Below are 20082 nucleotides of genomic sequence, written 5' to 3' on the forward strand. Positions count from 1 at the left end.
ATGATTTTTTAAAGCTGAGAAAACAAGTCAAATCTGACTCAAGAGGTTGACAATTTCCATATCTGTTACAGAAAGTTGAATGAAACATTAGTCCACTTTACAACGCATCTCACTGTAAGCAAATGAAGCACCCGGGTTCAGTGTCCACCTTTAGAACAGAGGCTAGTGGAAGGGACCATGTTAAAATGCATTTGAAATTGGGCACAGCCATCGTGGGATGTTAACAGGGCTCTTCCAGGGCTCTTCAAGTACCTCCTGTGCAGCACGGTCACCAACACTCTTCTTCCGCTCTCTGCCATTGTTACAGGTTTGCTTTGAAGGAGTTTTCTGCAGGAAGTCAGAGATTCGCTGTACCAAGAAATCTCGGTCTTTCAGGTTGGCAAAAAGGAAGGTCATTTTACTTTTGGTGCTGATGGAGAGTGGGCTAGGCAGGACACTGGAACTGTCAGCTTTCTCAACAATTGTGACCTAGAGAATACATACAGGAATATTTTGGGCATATCAGGCTTTTCTATAATTACAATGTTCAGTAAGTAAGATTGAACTTGTAATAGATCCTCAATGGCCTTGACAATTATCTTTCTAACAACTCCAACATCAGTATATATGGTGTTAATGTCATAAAGATCTACCTATTTTTCTCCTTGGAGAAAGATGTCAGAGTGTATATGAAAAATGAGAAATTAAAATGCTACAAGTACTGCAATAAAGAACAGCTTATTTGGCTGACTCTAGAAGCTTCTTTGACAAAAGCTGATGGTGGTGGTGGTGGGCTGCCCATGTACGGTTCTCCCTCATGTCCACAAGCCTGCTTCTTTGGACTACAGCAAGAGTATTCCTGCCCTGCCCTGCCCTCCACTACACATCTACACACACACACGCCTCACTTCCCATGCGCAATTCCATCTCATATCCAGAAGCTGCTTCTTTGGACTATGGAAAGAGCTTTCGTGTTCCCTCCCCTCAGCCTCACCCCACCATCCAAATAAGAAATCTGTGGCTGCAGAAGGCAAAACTGGCTCTTACTTCCATCAGCTTGGACAATTATTTAGTTATCCAATGGGCTAACCTACTGAGGCTCAAAATAAAAATCTTACAACCTTAAAAGAGTCCCTTCAAACCAAAACGAATGTGTAATTGCCTGGATATTAAGACAATTCATCACTAAGAACATTCTCACCTCCCTGAGTGGTATGATAAGATGACAAGCTTCCTCTGCCTTGCTAGCAAAACAGATATAGTTGTTGGAAACAAACATCTGCCCAAGGATGTGGATTTTGTTGAAGGGAGTCCACAAAGTACAGTCTGTGTGCCCATCAAGACGTTCATCCTTAGGCAGTCGAAAAGTAGCACGGTACCACTCATTTTTGGCTCGAGCATCCAGATCTCTGAAGAAAAAGACAGCAAATACACCAGGCACTTTGGGGATGGGCAGGGGGAGGATACTTTCTACTACTCAATCATTACACGGACACTCCCTTGTCAACACTATTTCACCCACAATTCTCCCTTTAAGTGTAGACATTGTTATGCCTGAATATTGGCTGGCAAAAATCCCTAATACCTCTACACTTTTCAATGTAAGCATGGAACAATTAAAACAATGATGTTTTCAAGGACCACTCAAATATGCAAGCTCTTAAGTCCTAAATAAAGAACCAGCAGCACTACAGGGATGAAAAGCTTTCCGAACAGCTGGTAAGGACCAAAGGGACCCTGGTTTGGAAGGAAAAATCTGTTTAAGAACGCTACAGGAATAAAGGTTTAAAGAAAGAAAGGGGCGGGGAGAGTTTTAGTGAACACATTAAGTTATGTATGGATGTACCTAACAGGAAGTCAGTTCACTCTGGAACAGTTCCAACCATATTGTGACCAGATGTACTAATTCCTTCCCAGGATTGAGCAAAGGGGATACCAATCCTGCAACTTGGCAGCAGAAATGGCTGTGTCTAACACTGTCACAAGTCCACTTGCCTACTTCTCCATGGAGCAGTTTTGCAATTTTGAAAAAATATATGTTTTTTTTTATTTTAAAAACTAGGCAATGAGTTAACTTTTAATTGCATAAATGCAGAAGTGGTGCTTTAAACAATTGAAAAGAAAAGAGTAGACAGCATTGTGGAAGGATAAAACCAACAACTAAAATCAATATTAAAATCAAAGGCACATATGCCTATTAATTTCAATGCAAAGGTGGCAGATCCAGTCCACCATGGGTCCAGTACCCATGTACAGAAGGATTCCCCAAAAGGCATAACAGAGCCATGTTCTCCAAATCTCCATGTGCACACAGGTGCATAGCATGCCAGGCTGCTATGAAGAAGGGGAGGTCGGTGTAGACGCCAACATCCTCATCCAGCCCTCCACCAAGCATAAGAATGGATGGGTAGCTATGCAAAGACTTCCCATTCCCTATAATGGCCTGGTGTGCTGAGTGCCTGCACACCACAGTGGGGTGGGGGTGGAGAGAAGCATGGCTCAGTTATGCCCTCTGCAGATTCCTCCGCATGGGGATTCCCATCCATGGTAGACTAGATTGAGACCATAGTTTATAATCAAAAAACTGACATCTTTCCATTGGGATGACACAAACAGAGCAACTTTACATACATGGAATTTTCCTAGTGGTTACTTTCCATATCCAGTACAATGCCCATGTCAAAGATTCCAGGACCACTTAAGAAGCTTAGTAAGATGTAACCGGGGTCCATGAGAAGGGGCTGAGAGCTCTGACATCTACAAACCCAAATCCTAATTAGTGAGAAACGTCATCCACATGCTTTGTTTATATGATTTCTTTTTTTTAAAAAAAGTCTTGTGTTGGGGGCTGACTTTCAATAGATCACAGCAAGGGAGCTGCTCTGCTACGTATGAAACCCTGACCCAGAATCGGGTCGTCTACGAACGATTTAGCACCAGGTTCCCCATGAACATGTGATGCGTATAAAAACACATGTTGTTTTTATAGTTTTTATGTTTTTTAAATTTTTGTATACTTTTAATGTTTACTATTTTTAATTGTTGTAAACCGCCCAGAGAGCTTCGGCTGTGGGGCGGTATATAAATGTAAATAAATAAATAAATAAATAAATACAGGCGAGAGGCAGCCTCCTTCCAGCTATAGGTCCCACCACAGTGTAAAAGCAGATTGCCCAGCTGGCTGTAAGGCAAAGGACATGGTACACTTCCTAGCAGAGTGCCCATTGTACGTAGAGCTGAGGAAGCAATATCTTGAGCCCTTAATTGTTGGGTTCAATTATATCTCCTCTGCAAGCATAACTCTAACACTACTGGCTGGTACAAATTATTACATGTCATATAGGACTGCCAAGTTTGTCAAATGGGCTTTGGAGAAATGAAAGTCACTGGCAGCCATAAAAGACTAAACTTACTAATATAATATATCAGCAAATATTGTCCAGGATTACAAGATGTTTTAACTTGTTCTAGTTAGCCATTTTATTAACACTTTGTATTTTGGTATTACCTCTGGTGTGAGGAGTATATGTTTCTGTATGCGCATGGCCTGACTAGCTAATAAGCCATAAACTGTTGTTGTTGTTGTATATGATTTCTGAACAGCATTAGGAAAAAAAAATAAGGGAAGGAAGTCTAGCACTGTGGGAGATGTTAGGGAGGCAGTGCAGAAAGCTCACTATCTTGTTCAGCAGCTGAAATGTGAGCCAGGGCTACTGCTGTGCTGCCAGTGGTGTCCTTCTTGGGGCAAGGAGGAGAAAGAGTCTTTGTGTTGGAGGGTGGGAAAGGAAGAATCCACATGTGTCTCGATTGCGCATTTTCAACTGTTTATTTTGCAACCACAGAACTTAGAAATGTGCTATTTCTTTTTTAAAAAAAGGATGCAGAAAAAAGAAATCAGAGTTGAGAATGTCACAATTCAAGATTCTGAACTAGAAAATTATTCTGCCACTCATGTTACAATCCCGGCCATGAACATACTCAATCCATCCTTCAAACGATTCCTTGTGTATGGGGTTAACACGGCTTTATAGGGCTACACATAAATATGACATAACACAACCTTTCTTTTAGCTCCACTTGGCGTCCTCCAAACCTGAAAGAAAGAAAGAAATGCACGTACCTTTTGAGGGCTGAGATATTCTTGAGAGGCTTGCTGGGCTTGGGGAGCAGCATGTCCTCAGTGAACCCTTTATTGTCGAATAGTTGCCGCATGGCAATGTTAGCCAGCTGCTCCATTAACTTGAAGGTCTCATTGATGTTGAGGAACATAGAAAAGTACAGCTCACTGTCCCTGGTACTCACTTTGATGCATTCAGGGAACAGGAGGGTGGCGTTCTTCTCCAGCTGCGTTATATCTACCCACTGGACTATTAAGGTCACTAGGGAAACATGCAAACAAAAACCACCAATTGCTATCAGATTTCTAACAGACATTTTAAACAAATAAGATCCCAACATTTTTATAACCTACTTATTTTTTTTTCTAATGACAGGTCAACTTGGCAAAGTTCTTAGACAGAAAGAAAATAGATTGCATGGAAAACTGTGCAAAATATTTTAATAATATTTTACTAATAAAGCAATATTTGGGAGACCTGCAAAGATGTAGGACTGTTGATTGCTTAACCAAGGCTAAGTGAGCCAAAGATTGCATGGTCCCTCTCCACTGCTTTCTGGAATGAGAATTCCCCCCACTGGCTCTAGCTGTTAAGTCAGTACAGATGTTGATCATGAATCCATGTTTAACCAGATCTGAAACCAGTTTAAAACAAGCAATAACATCAGCCCAATTAGAAGTGTGAGGTGTTAGGGAACGTGGGGCTCTCCATTAGCCTTAGCCAGCATAGCCAATGATCAGGGATGATGGGAATTGTAGTCCAACAGCATCTGGAGGGCCACATGTTCCCAATCCCTGTATTAGACAACAACATTCAGCAGAATGGCAGCTTACCTTCTTTGCCCAAAAGGAAGGAATAGAAACAAAGGTGATTAACAGTTAGATACAGCCATCCTTGCCTGGGAACACGTCCTTTCCAGTAGCTGCAGGAGTAGTAATTGACTAGTTTCTCTACTTCAGGCATTCCAAATTGTTTACGCATCTTTAGTTCTGCTTCCTTAAATTTGCCAGGGTCTTCTTCCCCCTGCGGTTGCTGATTCTTATTCTCTTCTGCAATAATGCCCTGCAGGAGGAAGCAGAGGGTGACAAATGAAAACTTAACAGCTTTTCAGTTATTTGTTAAGCACCAACAATAATTATTTGTTAAGCACCAGTATGTCACTTGAGATTACACTTCTAGTTTACAGCGATTTTGAAGCACTCAAGGCTCAATACTGACCCAGTTTGTATGTCACTGCAGCAAATCCTGGGGTTATTTAACCCATGATTTGGGAGGACATGAGCTATCCACAAGCCACTTCTGCTTATGGTAAACAAACTCCAATTAGTGTGATCAGAGGTTGTCAGCATGACATGTGAACCTAGACAGTGGAGTTGTTTAGCATTGGGGTTTTTTGTTGCTTGCTATCCACTGGGTTATTTAGCTCTAAACAACTCAGTAGTCTAGATTCACGTCACACTGACAACTTCTGATCACAGGTTGCTTACTATAAGCTAAGCAGAAGAGGCTTGTATGGGATGCATGTCTGCAAACTGTGGTTTATTTAATTAACCCACAATCTGTTGCTGTTACATGCGAACTGCCCCATTGTATAACGTGAAAAAGGTGGTTTCACATCGATTCGACTGTGCTTGCTGAATGGAATATGATTCTGCAAGTGCACTTGTGCCTACTGAACATTGCCAATGAGATTATTAGTGATAACTCACACTACAACCAGCTGTACACACACATCTGTGTGGATCTCATTTATATTTTTATTCATTTATTTAATGATTTTTTAAGGTATGTGTGGCAAGGCCTCAAGTGCTTCTCTTACCAAAAAGAAAGCCATGCAGGAACTGAGGTAGGCTAATGGCAATGGAAGGGAGCAACAATGCATCCAGGAGAAAAACAAAGTAACAGTGCATTTGAGGAGAAGGAAGAATAGACAAAAACTCCCAGAAGTCTGTTCAAACTGAACCTTGGCCCAATCATATTGTTGACTTTTATTATACAGTGGAATGTTAAACTAGTCGGCTGATTTTATTGTTCCAGGCAAAATGTAAATATTCTAAATAGTGCCTTCAGGTGCTTCCATCACTTCCTCATATTGTATATTCGAGCATTTGTCCCATATCGAGTTTTACATGGAGATTCTGTTGCTAAAGTATGATGGAGGAAGAACAGGTGCCTCTTACATGTATCTTGCCCTTGACAAAGGTAGTGATATCTTCTTCATTGTCAAAGATGGCAAGAGTCTGAAGCAAGTTATTTTCTAGCCATTCCCAGTGTGTTGTGATTTCCTTCCGAGTTGAACCTATGAAGAGATTAAGAACCAATCACAAAATAGCATCAGCTACTCTAAGCATGCAATTTAATACATAAAAACAAGCATCATTAAACGTATCCAAGGAAGTAATTGTTCTCACACAGTTTTCTCTCACAAAGGTATTGTGTTACTTTTATTAAGGCTGTTTTTCCAACTGATGTAAGCATAAATTGCTACCGATTAAACTGCTTTATCACTCTAGAGGTCCTCTTGCAAGTTGCAGAGCACTTCAATAGTCAGTTAAAGACAAACTTCAGCTTTCTAGTCTTTATAATTGCAATTCACCACTGCTCTGGTCCAATTTTCTCCTCTGCTACCTCTCCCTCTCCCTCTCTGCTGTACACAAATTTGCTTATGATCAACCTACATTGTTATTTTCTTCAGCTCCGGGCTTTATAACCTTTTTCTTTGTTTCTTTTAAAAAGCTATTTAATACAAATAACTGAACATTAATAATTGAACATTCTATCGTAACATTTTTGAGTGTCACTAATATATTACAGGAATTAAAAAAAGGATTCCTATTTTTATAATATGGTCATATCTTTTGCAAATGCCATTTCTTATATTTGAAAAAAAATCTGTGTGTCAAACAACTTTTCCTCCCCTTCTGCATGGGTTATTTCCTTCCTCTTTCCTCATATGAGAAACTCAGGTCCAAATCTTTGTTCAACCACAGAACTTTGGGTAAGTCATGGCCCTTCAGCATAATTCAACATATGATTGTTATATGATATCCTATGAGAATACACAAAATAGCTTCATATCATAATCCCAAGATAAATGTAAAGAATGGAAAATACTGCTCCTGCAAAGGCACTTGTCATGATTTTTAAAAAAACTTCCTACCAAAATCAGTTTTTTTTACCATGTCCCTCCTGATGATAAGACTCCTAGATTAAAGCTCTGAGTATAATGACCATGTATCCATGGGCCACATGTATATACAGATTATTATCAGAATTAGCTTTTCAGAAAGTGCCTCAGCAGACCCCCTAAGCAGATCAAAAAACAATCACGGGGGGGAAATGGGCAAAATAGCAAACATGCACCAGAGGAATTTCCCTTTTTAAAACCACTGTCTTGCTTTCTTTGATATATAATAATACTTACTTACCACATGCCACTGCCCAATAGATTTGGGAATCCTGTGTCTGGTGCAAAATCCTGTAAGGTGCAACCCTAGCACTGGAGTCCAAAACCACATCCAGGGTTCCCACAAGCAGTCCTACCATGACAAAGATGCAGAGAAAAACATGATGAATCTGATCTGACTGAAAGAGAGAGAGAGATGGTGGGATAATTTAAAGGAATGTGTGTATCCCCATATGTAATTTCAAAGGACAGTATTTCAGTCCTCAAAAATGGATGCATATCCACCCCCAATAAGACGTACCAGGTACAACTTGCCTCAGAGTTACTGTCGATAATTTCACAGCTAAGATGATAAGTAATCATTTTTAATATTTTATACATATTTTTTTTTGGCCCTGCAAGGTGGAGGTGGGGAGGTGCGGACTGGGGGGGATGTCCAGGGAGCAAAACTAGCCTCCAGACCTCCCCTACATGTCCCAATGTAATGAACTCCTAACAATATTGGTGTTGGATTTGGCCCATTATGTACTTGAGTGTAAGCTATACTCCAACATTAGAGAAAAATTATTTAGATTCTTTCCTAAAGAAAATGAAATACTGGGGTATATCACAGAAACTGGACTTTCTTCTATAATCGGAAAATCAATTTGTTGTTCAGAGGATTGCAGTATTTCCAATTAAAGCTGCAAGCTGCTGGGAAAAGTTCCTCTGTTCACCTGATTCTCTTTATGTAAAGGGCCATAGTAACTCAGACACCTGAACATTTTAAAATTGCACCTTGATAAGATTTTAACTCCTGTTTTAGTCTTTTAATTGTGATGTTTTATAGTTGTATAAGATCAATTTTATTGATTTATTTAGTTATTTAAAATATTTATATCCCGCCCTATATCACTAAGATCTCAGGGCGGCATACAGATAAAAACATACAGTATAAAACAATAAATATACACAGTTAAAAACAAATTAAACCATAATCCAAGTTAAAACAATATATAATTTAAAAGCAATGTTGTTGTTTATTCGTTCAGTCACTTCCGACTCTTCGTGACTTCATGGACCAGCCCACGCCAGAGCTTTCTGTCGGCTGTCGCCACCCCCAGCTCCCCCAAGGTCAAGTCTGTCACCTCCAGAATATCATCCATCCATCTTGCCCTTGGTCGGCCCCTCTTCCTTTTGCCTTCCACTTTCCCTAGCATCAGCCTCTTCTCCAGGGTATCCTGTCTTCTCGTTATGTGGCCAAAGTACTTCAGTTTTGCCTTTAATACCATTCCCTCAAGTGAGCAGTCTGGCTTTATTTCCTGGAGTATGGACTAGTTTGATCTGCTTGCAGTCCAAGGCACTCTCAGAATTTTCCTCCAACACCACAGTTCAAAAGCATCTATCTTCCTTCGCTCAGCTTTCCTTATGGTCCAGCTCTCGCAGCCATAGGTTACTACGGGGAATACCATTGCTTTAACTATGCGGACCTTTGTTGTCAGTGTGGTGTCTCTGCTCTTAACTATTTTATCGAGATTTGTCATTGCTCTCCTCCCAAGAAGTAAACGTCTTCTGATTTCCTGGCTGCAGTCAGCGTCTGCAGTAATCTTTGCGCCCAGAAATACAAAGTCTGTCACTGCCTCCACGTTTTCTCCCTTTATTTGCCAGTTATCAATCAAGCTGGTTGCCATAATCTTGGTTTTTTTGCGGTTTAACTGCAACCCAGCTTTTGCACTTTCTTCTTTCTCCTTTGTCATAAGGCTCCTCAGCTCCTCCTCGCTTTCAGCCATCAAAGTGGTGTCATCTGCATATCTGAGATTGTTAATGTTTCTTCCTGCGATTTTAACTCCAGCCTTGGATTCGTCAAGCCCAGCACGTCGCATGATGTGTTCTGCATACAAGTTGAATAGGTAAGTTGAGAGTATACAACCCTGCCATACTCCTTTCCCAATCTTAAACCAGTCCGTTGTTCCGTGGTCTGTTCTTACCGTTGCTACTTGTTCGTTATACAGATTCCTCAGGAGGCAGACAAGATGACTTGGTATCCCCATACCACCAAGAACTTGCCACGGTTTGTTATGATCCACACAGTCAAAGGCTTTAGAATAGTCAATAAAACAGAAATAGATGTTTTTCTGGAACTCCTTGGTTTTCTCCAATATCCAGCGGATATTGGCAATTTGGTCTCTAGTTCCTCTGCCTTTTCTAAACCCAGCTTGTACATCTGGCAATTCTCGCTCCATGAATTGCTGGAGTCTACCTTGCAGGATCTTTCACATGCCTTGCTGGCATGTGAAATAAGTGCCACTGTCCGATAGTTGGAAACTCTTTAGTGTTTCCCTTTTTTGGTATGGGGATATAAGTTGATTTTTTCCAGTCTGATGGCCATTCTTGAGTTTTCCAAATTTGCTGGCATATGGCATGCATCACCTTGACAGCATCATCTTGCAAGATTGAAAACAGTTCAGCTGGGATACCGTCGTCTCCTGCTGCCTTGTTATTAGCAATGCTTCTTAAGGCCCATTCAATCTCACTCTTCAGGATGTCTGGCTCTAACTCACTGACCACACTGTCTGAGCTATCCCCGATAGTTAAAACAGTTAAAACAATGTGCCAGTGAGTTTAACCATCAAAGGCTTTGTTAAAAAGTCATGTTTTTACTTGGCGTCGAAATGCAATCAATGTTGGCGCCAATCGGGTCTCCAAGGGGAGGGCATTCCACAGTCGGGGTGCCACCACAGAGGAAGCCCTCTCCCTTGTCCCATCATAACATATATGTTGCATTGGTGGGATGTGGAGAAGGGCTCCTCCAACAGATCTAAGGTCTCGGGCAGGCATATATAAGGATAGGCGCTCTCTCAAGTAGCGAGGTCCCAAGCTGTTTAGGGCTTTCAACGTCATTACCAGCACTTTGAATTCCGACCGGAAGCGTATAGGCAGCCAGTGCAGTTCCTTTAAAACTGATGTTATGTGGGCTCTGTAAGATGTACCTGCCAGCAGTCTAGCTGCTGCATTTTGCACTAGCTGCAATTTCCACGTCGTCTTCAAGGGCAGCCCCACATAGAGTGCATTGCAGTAGTCTAATCGGGAAGTTACCAGTGCATGCACTACTGAGGCTAGGTTGTCCTTGTCCAGGAAAGGCCATAGCTGGCGGATCAACCGAAGCTGACCCCAAGTACTCCGTGCCACAGAGTCCACCTGGGCCTCCAGTGACAATGATGGATCAAGGAGCACTCCCAAGCTATGTACCTGCTTCTTCAGAGGGAGCACCACCTCATCCAGAACAGGCCGCTTACCCAATTCCCGGACTTGGGAACCACCAATCCACAGAGCTTCCGTCTTATCAGGATTCAGCTTCAGTTTATTGACCCTCATCCAGCCCATTACGGCCTCCAGGCACTGGTCCAGCACCTTCACAGCCTCAGCTGACTCCGACAACAAGGAGAAGTAGAGCTGAGTATCATCAGCATACTGATGGCACCCAACCCCAAACCCCCTAATGACCTCACCCAACGGCTTCATATAGATGTTGAACAGCATGGGGGACAGAATAGAACCCCGAGCCTCCTCCCAACAGGCTCTTCACCACCCGTAATAATTCTGCTGGGCGGCATTTTGAGGATGAAATTGAGGAGGCATAGTAAGATTTCTTTGCCATCCTCACTGCCGTGTAATAGGCACACCGAAGAGTCTTTGCTGATTTTCGATCGTACTCACTCCGAGACCTACGCCACCTGCACTCTAGCTGTCGTCCAGCCTGTTTCATTGCCCGTAGATCTTCTGTAAACCAAGGTGAATTATGGGCTCCACAGCACAGGAGTGGGCGCTCGGGAGCGATTGTATCGATGGCTTTTCCCATCTCACAATTCCATAGTGAGACCAAGGCCTCGACTGAATCGCCAGCCCTATCAGCCGGAAAATTCCCCAGAGCAGTCAGGAATCCTTCAGATTCCATAAGTCTCCGGGGGTGGACCATCTTAATGGGTCCCCCACCCCTGCAGGGAGGATCTGCTACCGGCAAACCAAATTTCACAAGGAAATGATCTGTCCATGACAATGGGATTGTTGAAACCCACCCCTAAAACCAGATTGTCCCCCATCCGACCAACAGTGAAAACCAGATCAAGGGTATGTACTGCTACATGTGTCGGGCCAATGATGTACTGAGACAGCCCCATGGTTGTCATGGTAGCCATGAAGTCCCGAGCGGGCCCTGTCAGGATAGCCTCGGCATGGATATTGTAGTCCCCCAGAACTACAGTCCTCGGGTTCTCCAACACCACCTGTTTAATAATTAAACAAAAATTATTTTGTTCAATTTTATTCATTTTCTTAATGTTTTATGTGCTGATTTTAAATTGTGATCTTTGGCCAAAATATGTAAGCCTTTTACTGTTTTTATGATTGATATTCAGTTTTTATCTTGCAATGGTCCTCAGACCCAAGCAGTAAAGTATAGTGCTAGTACATGTGTATATGCATACACATGCAAATTTATGTCATGGATGTGTGTCCGAGATCTTTCAAGCAACTAGCAATGCCTCTGGCCCACACAATTAAGCTTTAAAAAACACCACTACCTAAACACTGTGTGTGTGTGTAGATTTTCAGGGGGATCACAACAAGTTTTGTTGGCAGGAGCTAGATATTCAGGAAGCTTTACAGTGTACTAGATACTTAGTGCTTTTTCCATTCCCTGTTTTTCACTCAGGATCTGTCAATTAAAAGTATTAGATACCTCCTAAGCCTTAAAAGATGCTCAGGAAATCAATGCCCAGTTGCCATAGTAAGGTATTATATGTTCAAGCCTTCAGCCCACATGCTCTTTCCTCATTCTCTCTTAATTCCCTGCTTGTGCATGAGTGATTTTCTTCTTCTTTCCTAAGCATGTTCTACACTACTGCTTTATAACAGTTTATAATGGTTTTGTCAACTGTTCAGGCCCAGGACATATTATACATACAGCTTTTAAACCATTTTCAAAGTGTTATATCCTGCTTGGTGTAGATCTGGCCCTGGTTTGAAGCAAAACATAGTTTCTCCTTTATCCAAACTGTCAACTGGCAAACCATAGTTTTCACTTGCCCTTCAAACCAAGATTGGAAACTAGGCTCAAACTATGGTTTCCAATTCTGGTTTCAGGGGCAAGCACAAGCCATAATTTGCACATGAGTGAAGGAGGGAGTGACTGGGTTCACATGATTACTGCAGCCCACCATGGCTTACTTAAGCCATGGTGGATTGCAGCACATACCAATGGCCATTTTGAACATTCAACACCTGGCAAGCAGTTGCCATGGTTTTTGTGTCATCTGAATCTAGGCAATATGTCTTGCTTGAGGAGGAAACAACGCTTAAATACCCCAATAAGAACACATGGCTGAATATCCAAATCACACCCAGCACACACTGTGGCTTAAACAAGCCACCGTGGCTTGTTTAGCCAATGATGACCATCCGAACCAGATCAGTGTCTTCATCCAGATCTAAAACTATGCCCATGTGGTCAAATGCCTTAGTTTTGACAAGCAGTTGAAAAACAGTCACAGACATTGCATGTTTAACAGTGGGAAGTACACTGCAAGACACAACACTTGAACAAGAAAAGAAAATCTTTCATACCTCTAGGACACAAACTGAATTATTCATGGTGTGCGGGCTAGACTCAAACCCATTAAATAGTTTTCAAAATAAACTCTGTAAAGTCAGATTTGGTCATCACATGACACGAAATACTAGGCATATCCACAGGAAACATAAGCACCAAACCTCAGCTGTTTAAAAGTGTCATGAATAAACTAACTGCTAGAACTGATATTCTTTGTATCTTGTGAGAGGCTATCAAACCCATATACCCAGAGGATGGTGGTGAAAATCTTAGGAGACTCAGACTTAGCAGAAGAAACAGTTTTCCGTTTCTACCTACATTACAAAGTGAGTGAAACCTTTTCCATCTAGCAAGTAGAAATCAGTAAAACATATTTGAAAAACAAAAATAATAATGCAAACTCTTATTTCATATTATTCAAATAGGCACCTGAGCCCTGTTTCGTTGTATATAAGCATAGGAGATCGAAGTTTTGTGTACTTATATTCATTTTTTATTGTTGTCTGGCCATAATCTTCAATTAACAATGAGCAGGTAAAGTGCATACTGACCCAGACACTGTTTAATTTCTATTTTTCCTCAACTGTTAAAAGGTGTTTATTAAAATATAACTACATTTGTACAACATCAGACATAGGTTTTAAGCAACAGTGCAATTACCTGCCAATATATTTGAGCAAGTTCCTTCAGAATTCCCAAGTAGTAATATTATTTACTATTTCAAATAAAAAAGCATCCTGTTACACCGTGTTGAGGAGGCTATTGTAGATTTTCTGAGGAAAAAAGTCTAAAAAGAATCTGAGAGTGAGAGTACTGTATTATACTGGGCCTGTTCAGATGACATGCTAAGCCATGGTTAAGCTGCTAATCCTTTTGCAGCAAATGGTTAGTGAGTGCATTTAAACTGTGATTATGTTGCCAACATAGTTAGGAATGGTCACGCTAAACCATAATGTTTAGCTCAAAATGCTTAAGCAATGTGGCTTAGCATGTCATCTGAACAAGGTTGGCAATGAAATATTAAAGGAAGTTATGATAAGGACATTAACGCTCCAACTGGGACTATGAACCAGAAAATAACATTTTCTCCCAAATATCCACTTGCAATCTCTAAGATCAACAAAGAATGCCATCTTAAATATATACTAAGGCCAAACAACAGACACATTGAGAGAGGCACTGTTAGTGGTAGATTCATTAAAAAAAACTGGAATTCTCTTCTGCTTGGGATTCACTTTCATAGCCTGAACCCCTTCCAAAAAAACTCCTATAAGGGTAATCATTTAGTTGTTAGGAGAGGCGAGTTGACAAACAAACGTTTACTTTTCATGATTATACAATCTGGAGTTTTCATAGAGTATGTGAGATCTATATATTTGATCTAGTGATGTTGCATGGTTAATCTTTTATAAAGATGCTTACCAGTTGGAGCATTATACATTTATTTATAAAAATGCTCAAGCCACATAAAATGTTTAAATTTGGCACATACATAATGAAAGACATATACTGGTTACCAGAAAAGTCTTAAAAGGAAACATCTGTTTGGATTTCATGGCCCCATGTTTGGCCCCATTTTTTTCTGCAGTACCCTTCTATACCTTCTGCCAACGGAAGATAACATCTCATACATTTGATAAAATAGACTCTACTCCATGAAAACACATGGTACAAATACATAAGTTAAAGGGGCCACAAAACTCCCTGATAGCATTAGATGAAGACATTGTATTGCCCGAAGGAAAAGACAAGATAGCACTTCTTCCATGCCATATACAGAAGCTGACTGGACAAGCAGTTGAATCTTATTTCAATACTGGAGCAGAGTACTGGACAGCACCCTTAACCACACCTAATGGCAGCTACCTAGCTTTCAGGATTGGGGTATGCTGCACACATAGTTCTATCCTCCAATACATGCCACCGCTTCCTACCCTTCAGCATCTGCCACCTGAGGCAGCTGCTTCACTCTGCCTAAAGATAGGGATGACGCTGCTCTTTGCTGGTTTTGCTGTAACAGACTGGCATGACAGGCCATCTGGTAGTTGTCCCCCTATAGATGCATCCCAAAACTATAAAGGTTTTTTAAACCATCCGGACAGCAAAAATGTGTTATACAAGGCATACTGTTTACTAGAAACATGTCAAAATATTGGGCATAACATTTACTTTATAATAAAGGCCAGCATTTCAGCACAGAACAAGCACTTGGGGAAGACAGCTGGCTGTGGGATTTCCGCTGTCTCTTCTGGCTTGGAATTAGGGGAGGGGTCACTTCCAGTAGCAGCTGGTAACGTATATACTTACAGAATGCAAGCTTCATTTACTAGTAAAATAAATATAGCCAATATGATAACACAGGGATAATGGAGCAGAAAACACCACACCACCAACTCTGCACTTGCATCAATGCAGGCACCTTCTAGGCACAGTGTCCAAACCTATCTATATGCACAGGCTTTGGGCCTTCACAAATTTGCAGGATCAGACACAGCACAAGTATGGGAGCATCTTGTGATTTGAATAAATGCAGCTAGTTTCTGCGACGAAATCAATATTTACGTTGCTTATATGTGATCTAGATTGTTTGACTTATACTATTGCTACCAGAATCAACAAGATTAGCTTTTTAAAAACACACAAACAAACAAACAAACCCCTTACAACAAATCTTGCAACAATTTTCTTTAAAACTAAGCAGCTAAAGTCATCTGATTTCTGCAGAGTCCCAGAAAAATATATGACCCCCTAGTTTAAACCGAAAACCTTTAAAACTCTCTGTAACCCTATTGTTTAATAACAACCACACAAGTTGCCAAGTAAAAATATATGTGATTATTCATCAAGGGGAGAAAGAGCTGATTTTGACGTTTTTTTTTTAACTTTTCCTTGAAATGCCGTTCATCCAAGCGTAAATCCAGAAATGTACACCCACAGACCCACCCACCCCCCTATATTTTTAAGCAAAGTCGAGCTGCTTGTTGGGTAATGCAGGTCCATGCATTATCCAAAATGTGCATCCGATGATGTTGTCATGGGGGCGGGGGCATCCAGCTGACATCACGCTGCGGGAGGGAGGGCTCAAAGCGTCCCAATGGCCTGATGTAGCAGGCTTAGGCCACCTCAGCTGCCTTCGGGCTCTTCCCCACCTCCTAATCGTGAAGGAAAGGGATGGCAGAACCACTGCTTTGTATGGACTTGACGATAGAAGGGAGGCATCCTTCACCTACTCAGCAAATCCAAATCCTTATAGATTAACACGGTCCCCTCCAGTCCATTTGGGGGATGGTGGGGCAGAGGGGCAATTGTATGAAGGTCGAGAATAACCCCAAGACCACTGATGATGTCACTGGCTGGCCCCTGGAACTCAGGCCTTCTAACCCCTAAACGGGCGGGGATCCTGGCGGCGGCAGGGCGTGGGGGGGGGGGGCTAATTAAGGCCCGGCTCGTTTTAAAGCCACTGAACACCCTTCGGGCACGAGTCCCCGCGCATGATTGTCGACAGCTTGCAACGGCCACTGAGGCACTCCCGCGCCAGCCTAGGCCCCGGCCATCCCACCCCACGCCTCTCTCTATGAGGCAGGCAGGGGGCAGCTGGAGCGCGGCGGCGGCGGCGGCCACTCCCTCCTCGCCCATCTGGCGACCGACCCCACTCACCCGTCAGGCCGCCCCCCTTGCCGTGGCCCCGCCGCCTCTGCAGGAGGAAGAAGGGGTTGGCCCGCTCGGTGACCCAGAGCGCGTTAGCCAGCAGCACCTCCTCGGGGCCCAGCCACATGACGATGCCGTTGGTGGGCGCCGCCGCCGCCGCCACCCGGGCCGGTTCCCCCCTCTTCGAACCGGGCTGGGCTGGCTGTCACAGGTGGGTCACGGGGGCTGCGTACGTCGCGGCCGGAGCCGAGCACTGGCCTCGGCAGCTTCTGCCTGCTACGCCCTCTGGCGGCTCGGCTGGCGCAGAGCGGCTCCCGAGGCCGCCTATTTTTCTCCCCTCTCGATGCGCCTCCTCAGCTCGGCTGGGTATTGCAGCTGCGGGTCTTTCAAAGCCACCAGTGGAGGCTGGTGGCTCCGATGTCAGGGGAGCTGTGAATCCGCTCTGGGTTTCAGTCAGAACTCTAGAAGAGCTATTCCAGGTGCTGAACCTATTTGGGGGGCTGGGTTCAGCACTTGGGATAGCTCCTTTAGAGTTCTGACTGAGCCCCCATCTTTACGGTGGTGCTTTGGCACTGCGAGGTGCCTTGCTCCCACACTTGCGTTCCTTCCCGGCATCTACACGGGAAGGAACACAAGTGCAAACTTTCCCCTCTTTAAAAGTAAAAACAAAACAAAACGCGGGGAGGAAAGGAACTGGGCTGTTCCACTCCCCACATTTAAATTTTATTTTATTATCTGTATCTTGGCAGCTAAGGCAATACAGATAATAAAAATAAAAAATGAATGGGGAGGAACAAGGCAGCCAGAGTAGGACACAAGGAGAGGGGGCAGGGACAGGGCAAACCACCTCTACTCCCTCTGGCTGCCTGATCCTCCACCCCCATTTCTTTTTATTTTTATTATGTGTAGCTGCGCAGCTGTTGAGATACAGGTAATTAAAAATAAAATAAAAGGGGGGTAGGAACGGCCCGTTCCTCTCCTCCCCCCCCATTTTTTTTAAACTTTTACAGGCACGGCGGGGCTGCCCCCTTCCCTGTCCAGCCCACTGTAAAAATTGTATTTGTACTCTTTTATTAGGTACTGGGCTCCTACGTAGGCCATTTTACTGTAGATGTTCCATAAGCCTATTGGTTATAGACTAATAATATAGTGAATTCCTTTGCTTCTTTAATGATGTTGATTTATTGTTATGTATGTTCTTGTTGTTACCTTTATTTTGTTAACTTTATTTCAAAAATAAAATTTCATGATAAAAAAAAAAGAAGCAAAGAAGGTCCCACATTCAAACCCTGGCTTCTCCAAGCCAAGATGGGAAAGATCTTCCTCTTAAAACCTGGAGAGCTGCTGCCAGTGTGACTAACACTGAATTAGATGGCCTAGTGGAATAAGGCAGCTTCCTATGTTTCTCACAGTGGCTCCCAACCATGGGTCCCCAGATTATAATGGACTACAACTCCTATAATTCCCAGCCAGCACGGATAATAATTGTAGTCTAATATCTGTGGACCTACAGTTGGGAACCACTAAAAGCAGCCTTTCTCAAGCTGATGCCTTCCAGATGTTTTGGACAACCACCCCCAGCATTTCTGACCATTGGCCTTGCAGGCTTGGGGCTGAAGAGAGTTAGTCCAAAACATCTGTAGGGCACCAGTTTATGGAAGGCTCATCTGTGTCTTTTCTTCTTTTATGGGCTAGAACCCTGACATTTAAAACAGATTTTGTGGTTGAATTTTGACTCGAGCTAAGCCTCTTCTTCCCTGAGAACTCTCTTAAGAAGTAACTACCTGCTCTCTGCAGAATCATGGGAATTGCATACCCTTGATGCATTTTTCACAGCTGAAAATAGGGACATGGACATATTTGTATTATCCATAATTTCATTCCAAGGATTACCATTTGAACAGCCCCCCTCATAACGCATTACTGAAGGTTGCACTCCTTCATCAGCATGCTGTATTCTGTTCCACAATTGCTTATCCTGCATCATTTGTAAAGGACAAGGTGGTGGTTGTTCTTAAGGTTAAAGAGATGCTAGAAAAATATTGTCATCCTATGATTTGTTGTCTATGGTTCAAAATGAGCTTGACCAGTCTGAAATGGCAGGTGATGTACTGTATGGAGCCTTTCTGTTCATGCACATTCATTTACTAGAAGGTAAATCTTAGAAACAAGCACCATCAAACTCAGTTTGGCTTAATTTTGAGTAGATACTGGCTGGTAATGATGGGAGTTGTAGTCCAACACATCTGGAGGGCATCAGGTTGGGAAAGACATGTATAGAATAGTGCCTTTGAGAGTGGTGGTGTATGTAATCTCTAGAGACCCTGGGGACAGAGCTGAGCTCTGAAGACAACTCTGGTAACTTGTACTAACAAAACATTTTAAAAAGATATTCCCACCAACAAAATGCTAGGGATTTACAAGGGATAGGATCCAGAAAATTAGGGCTGTCCCTGGTAAATAGAGACAGTTGAAGCATATGAAATCACACAGCTGGAAGGAAGGAAAAGGTTACTAGGATCAACCTTCCATCTCTCTTCCGTAACCATGATAGAAATATTCAAAAGTCGGGGTCTTCTGGAAGCTGACAGATGAGGGACACACAAAGGGTTTCAGAATAGTATCACCTCATACGCACACTTTGGCAGGCTTTTTGTTCCTTTAAAACTGCAAGAATGGCAGAACTTTCACAAACTCATAGCAGTAATAGGAGGTAAAGGGTACAGGAAGCAGTGGAGACAACCTTTTCTAGAATTGTGCCTCCAACGTGATCTTCATGTGTTCACAAAGCCAGGGAAGGCAAAACAAAATAACATTCTCAGTGGGACAAGGCAATCTGCTCCTGATCAGAAATACAGCACAACTGCCCATGAGCTCATTCATAGACCCAGGCAGGATTTCGCTTTGGGCACACCACTGCAAACACTTCAAAACCAAGATATGTGGTGATGTGCTGATTTGACACTACCAAAAACCAAATGCATGGTTGTCTTTCCACGGGATGTTAGCCAACCTGCATGAATGAAGATGGTATTGGGATGCAATTGGATTCCCCTAACAACCTAGCTGTGATAATCCTGGATTTCCCAGCCAAAAAAAAAGAGGTGTGTGTGTAGGAAGGGGAAACTTCAAGCACAGGAAACATGGAATAGGCGGGTACCTTTTCCCTCAGAACCCCCCTGCTCCAGGAAGCTGGTCCTGCAGCTGCCCCAAGAATAGCATGGCTAGACAAGGAACAAGCATGGTTTGAGGTCCCTGCCCATGGCCAACATCAAAGGTAGATATTGCTGGGCACCTGCTGAAGGCCCACACTGCAGCATGGGCCCACTGACAAGAGCCCCCCT

The 20082-nt window shown here is 42.8% G+C and overlaps 1 protein-coding gene across 3 annotated transcripts in view; it reads right to left on the reverse strand.

Annotated features, from left to right (window-relative positions):
- TBC1D9B (TBC1 domain family member 9B) overlaps positions 1-16918 on the reverse strand; it is a 40834-nt gene extending 23916 nt beyond the window's left edge. For all 3 annotated transcript variants that reach the window (XM_063120845.1, XM_063120844.1, XM_063120842.1), the window contains exons 1-7: positions 16748-16918; positions 7526-7636; positions 6278-6396; positions 4931-5159; positions 4100-4358; positions 1181-1388; positions 253-468 (exon numbers count right to left, since the gene is read on the reverse strand). In XM_063120845.1, coding sequence (XP_062976915.1) covers positions 253-468; positions 1181-1388; positions 4100-4358; positions 4931-5159; positions 6278-6396; positions 7526-7636; positions 16748-16865 — 1260 coding nt within the window. In that variant the 5' untranslated portion in view covers positions 16866-16918. The remainder of the gene's footprint in view (positions 1-252; positions 469-1180; positions 1389-4099; positions 4359-4930; positions 5160-6277; positions 6397-7525; positions 7637-16747) is intronic.
- Between the last annotated feature and the right edge of the window lie 3164 nt (positions 16919-20082).

The sequence above is a fragment of the Elgaria multicarinata genome, chromosome 3 (genome assembly GCF_023053635.1).
Source record: "Elgaria multicarinata webbii isolate HBS135686 ecotype San Diego chromosome 3, rElgMul1.1.pri, whole genome shotgun sequence".
Taxonomy (NCBI): Eukaryota; Metazoa; Chordata; class Lepidosauria; order Squamata; family Anguidae; genus Elgaria; species Elgaria multicarinata.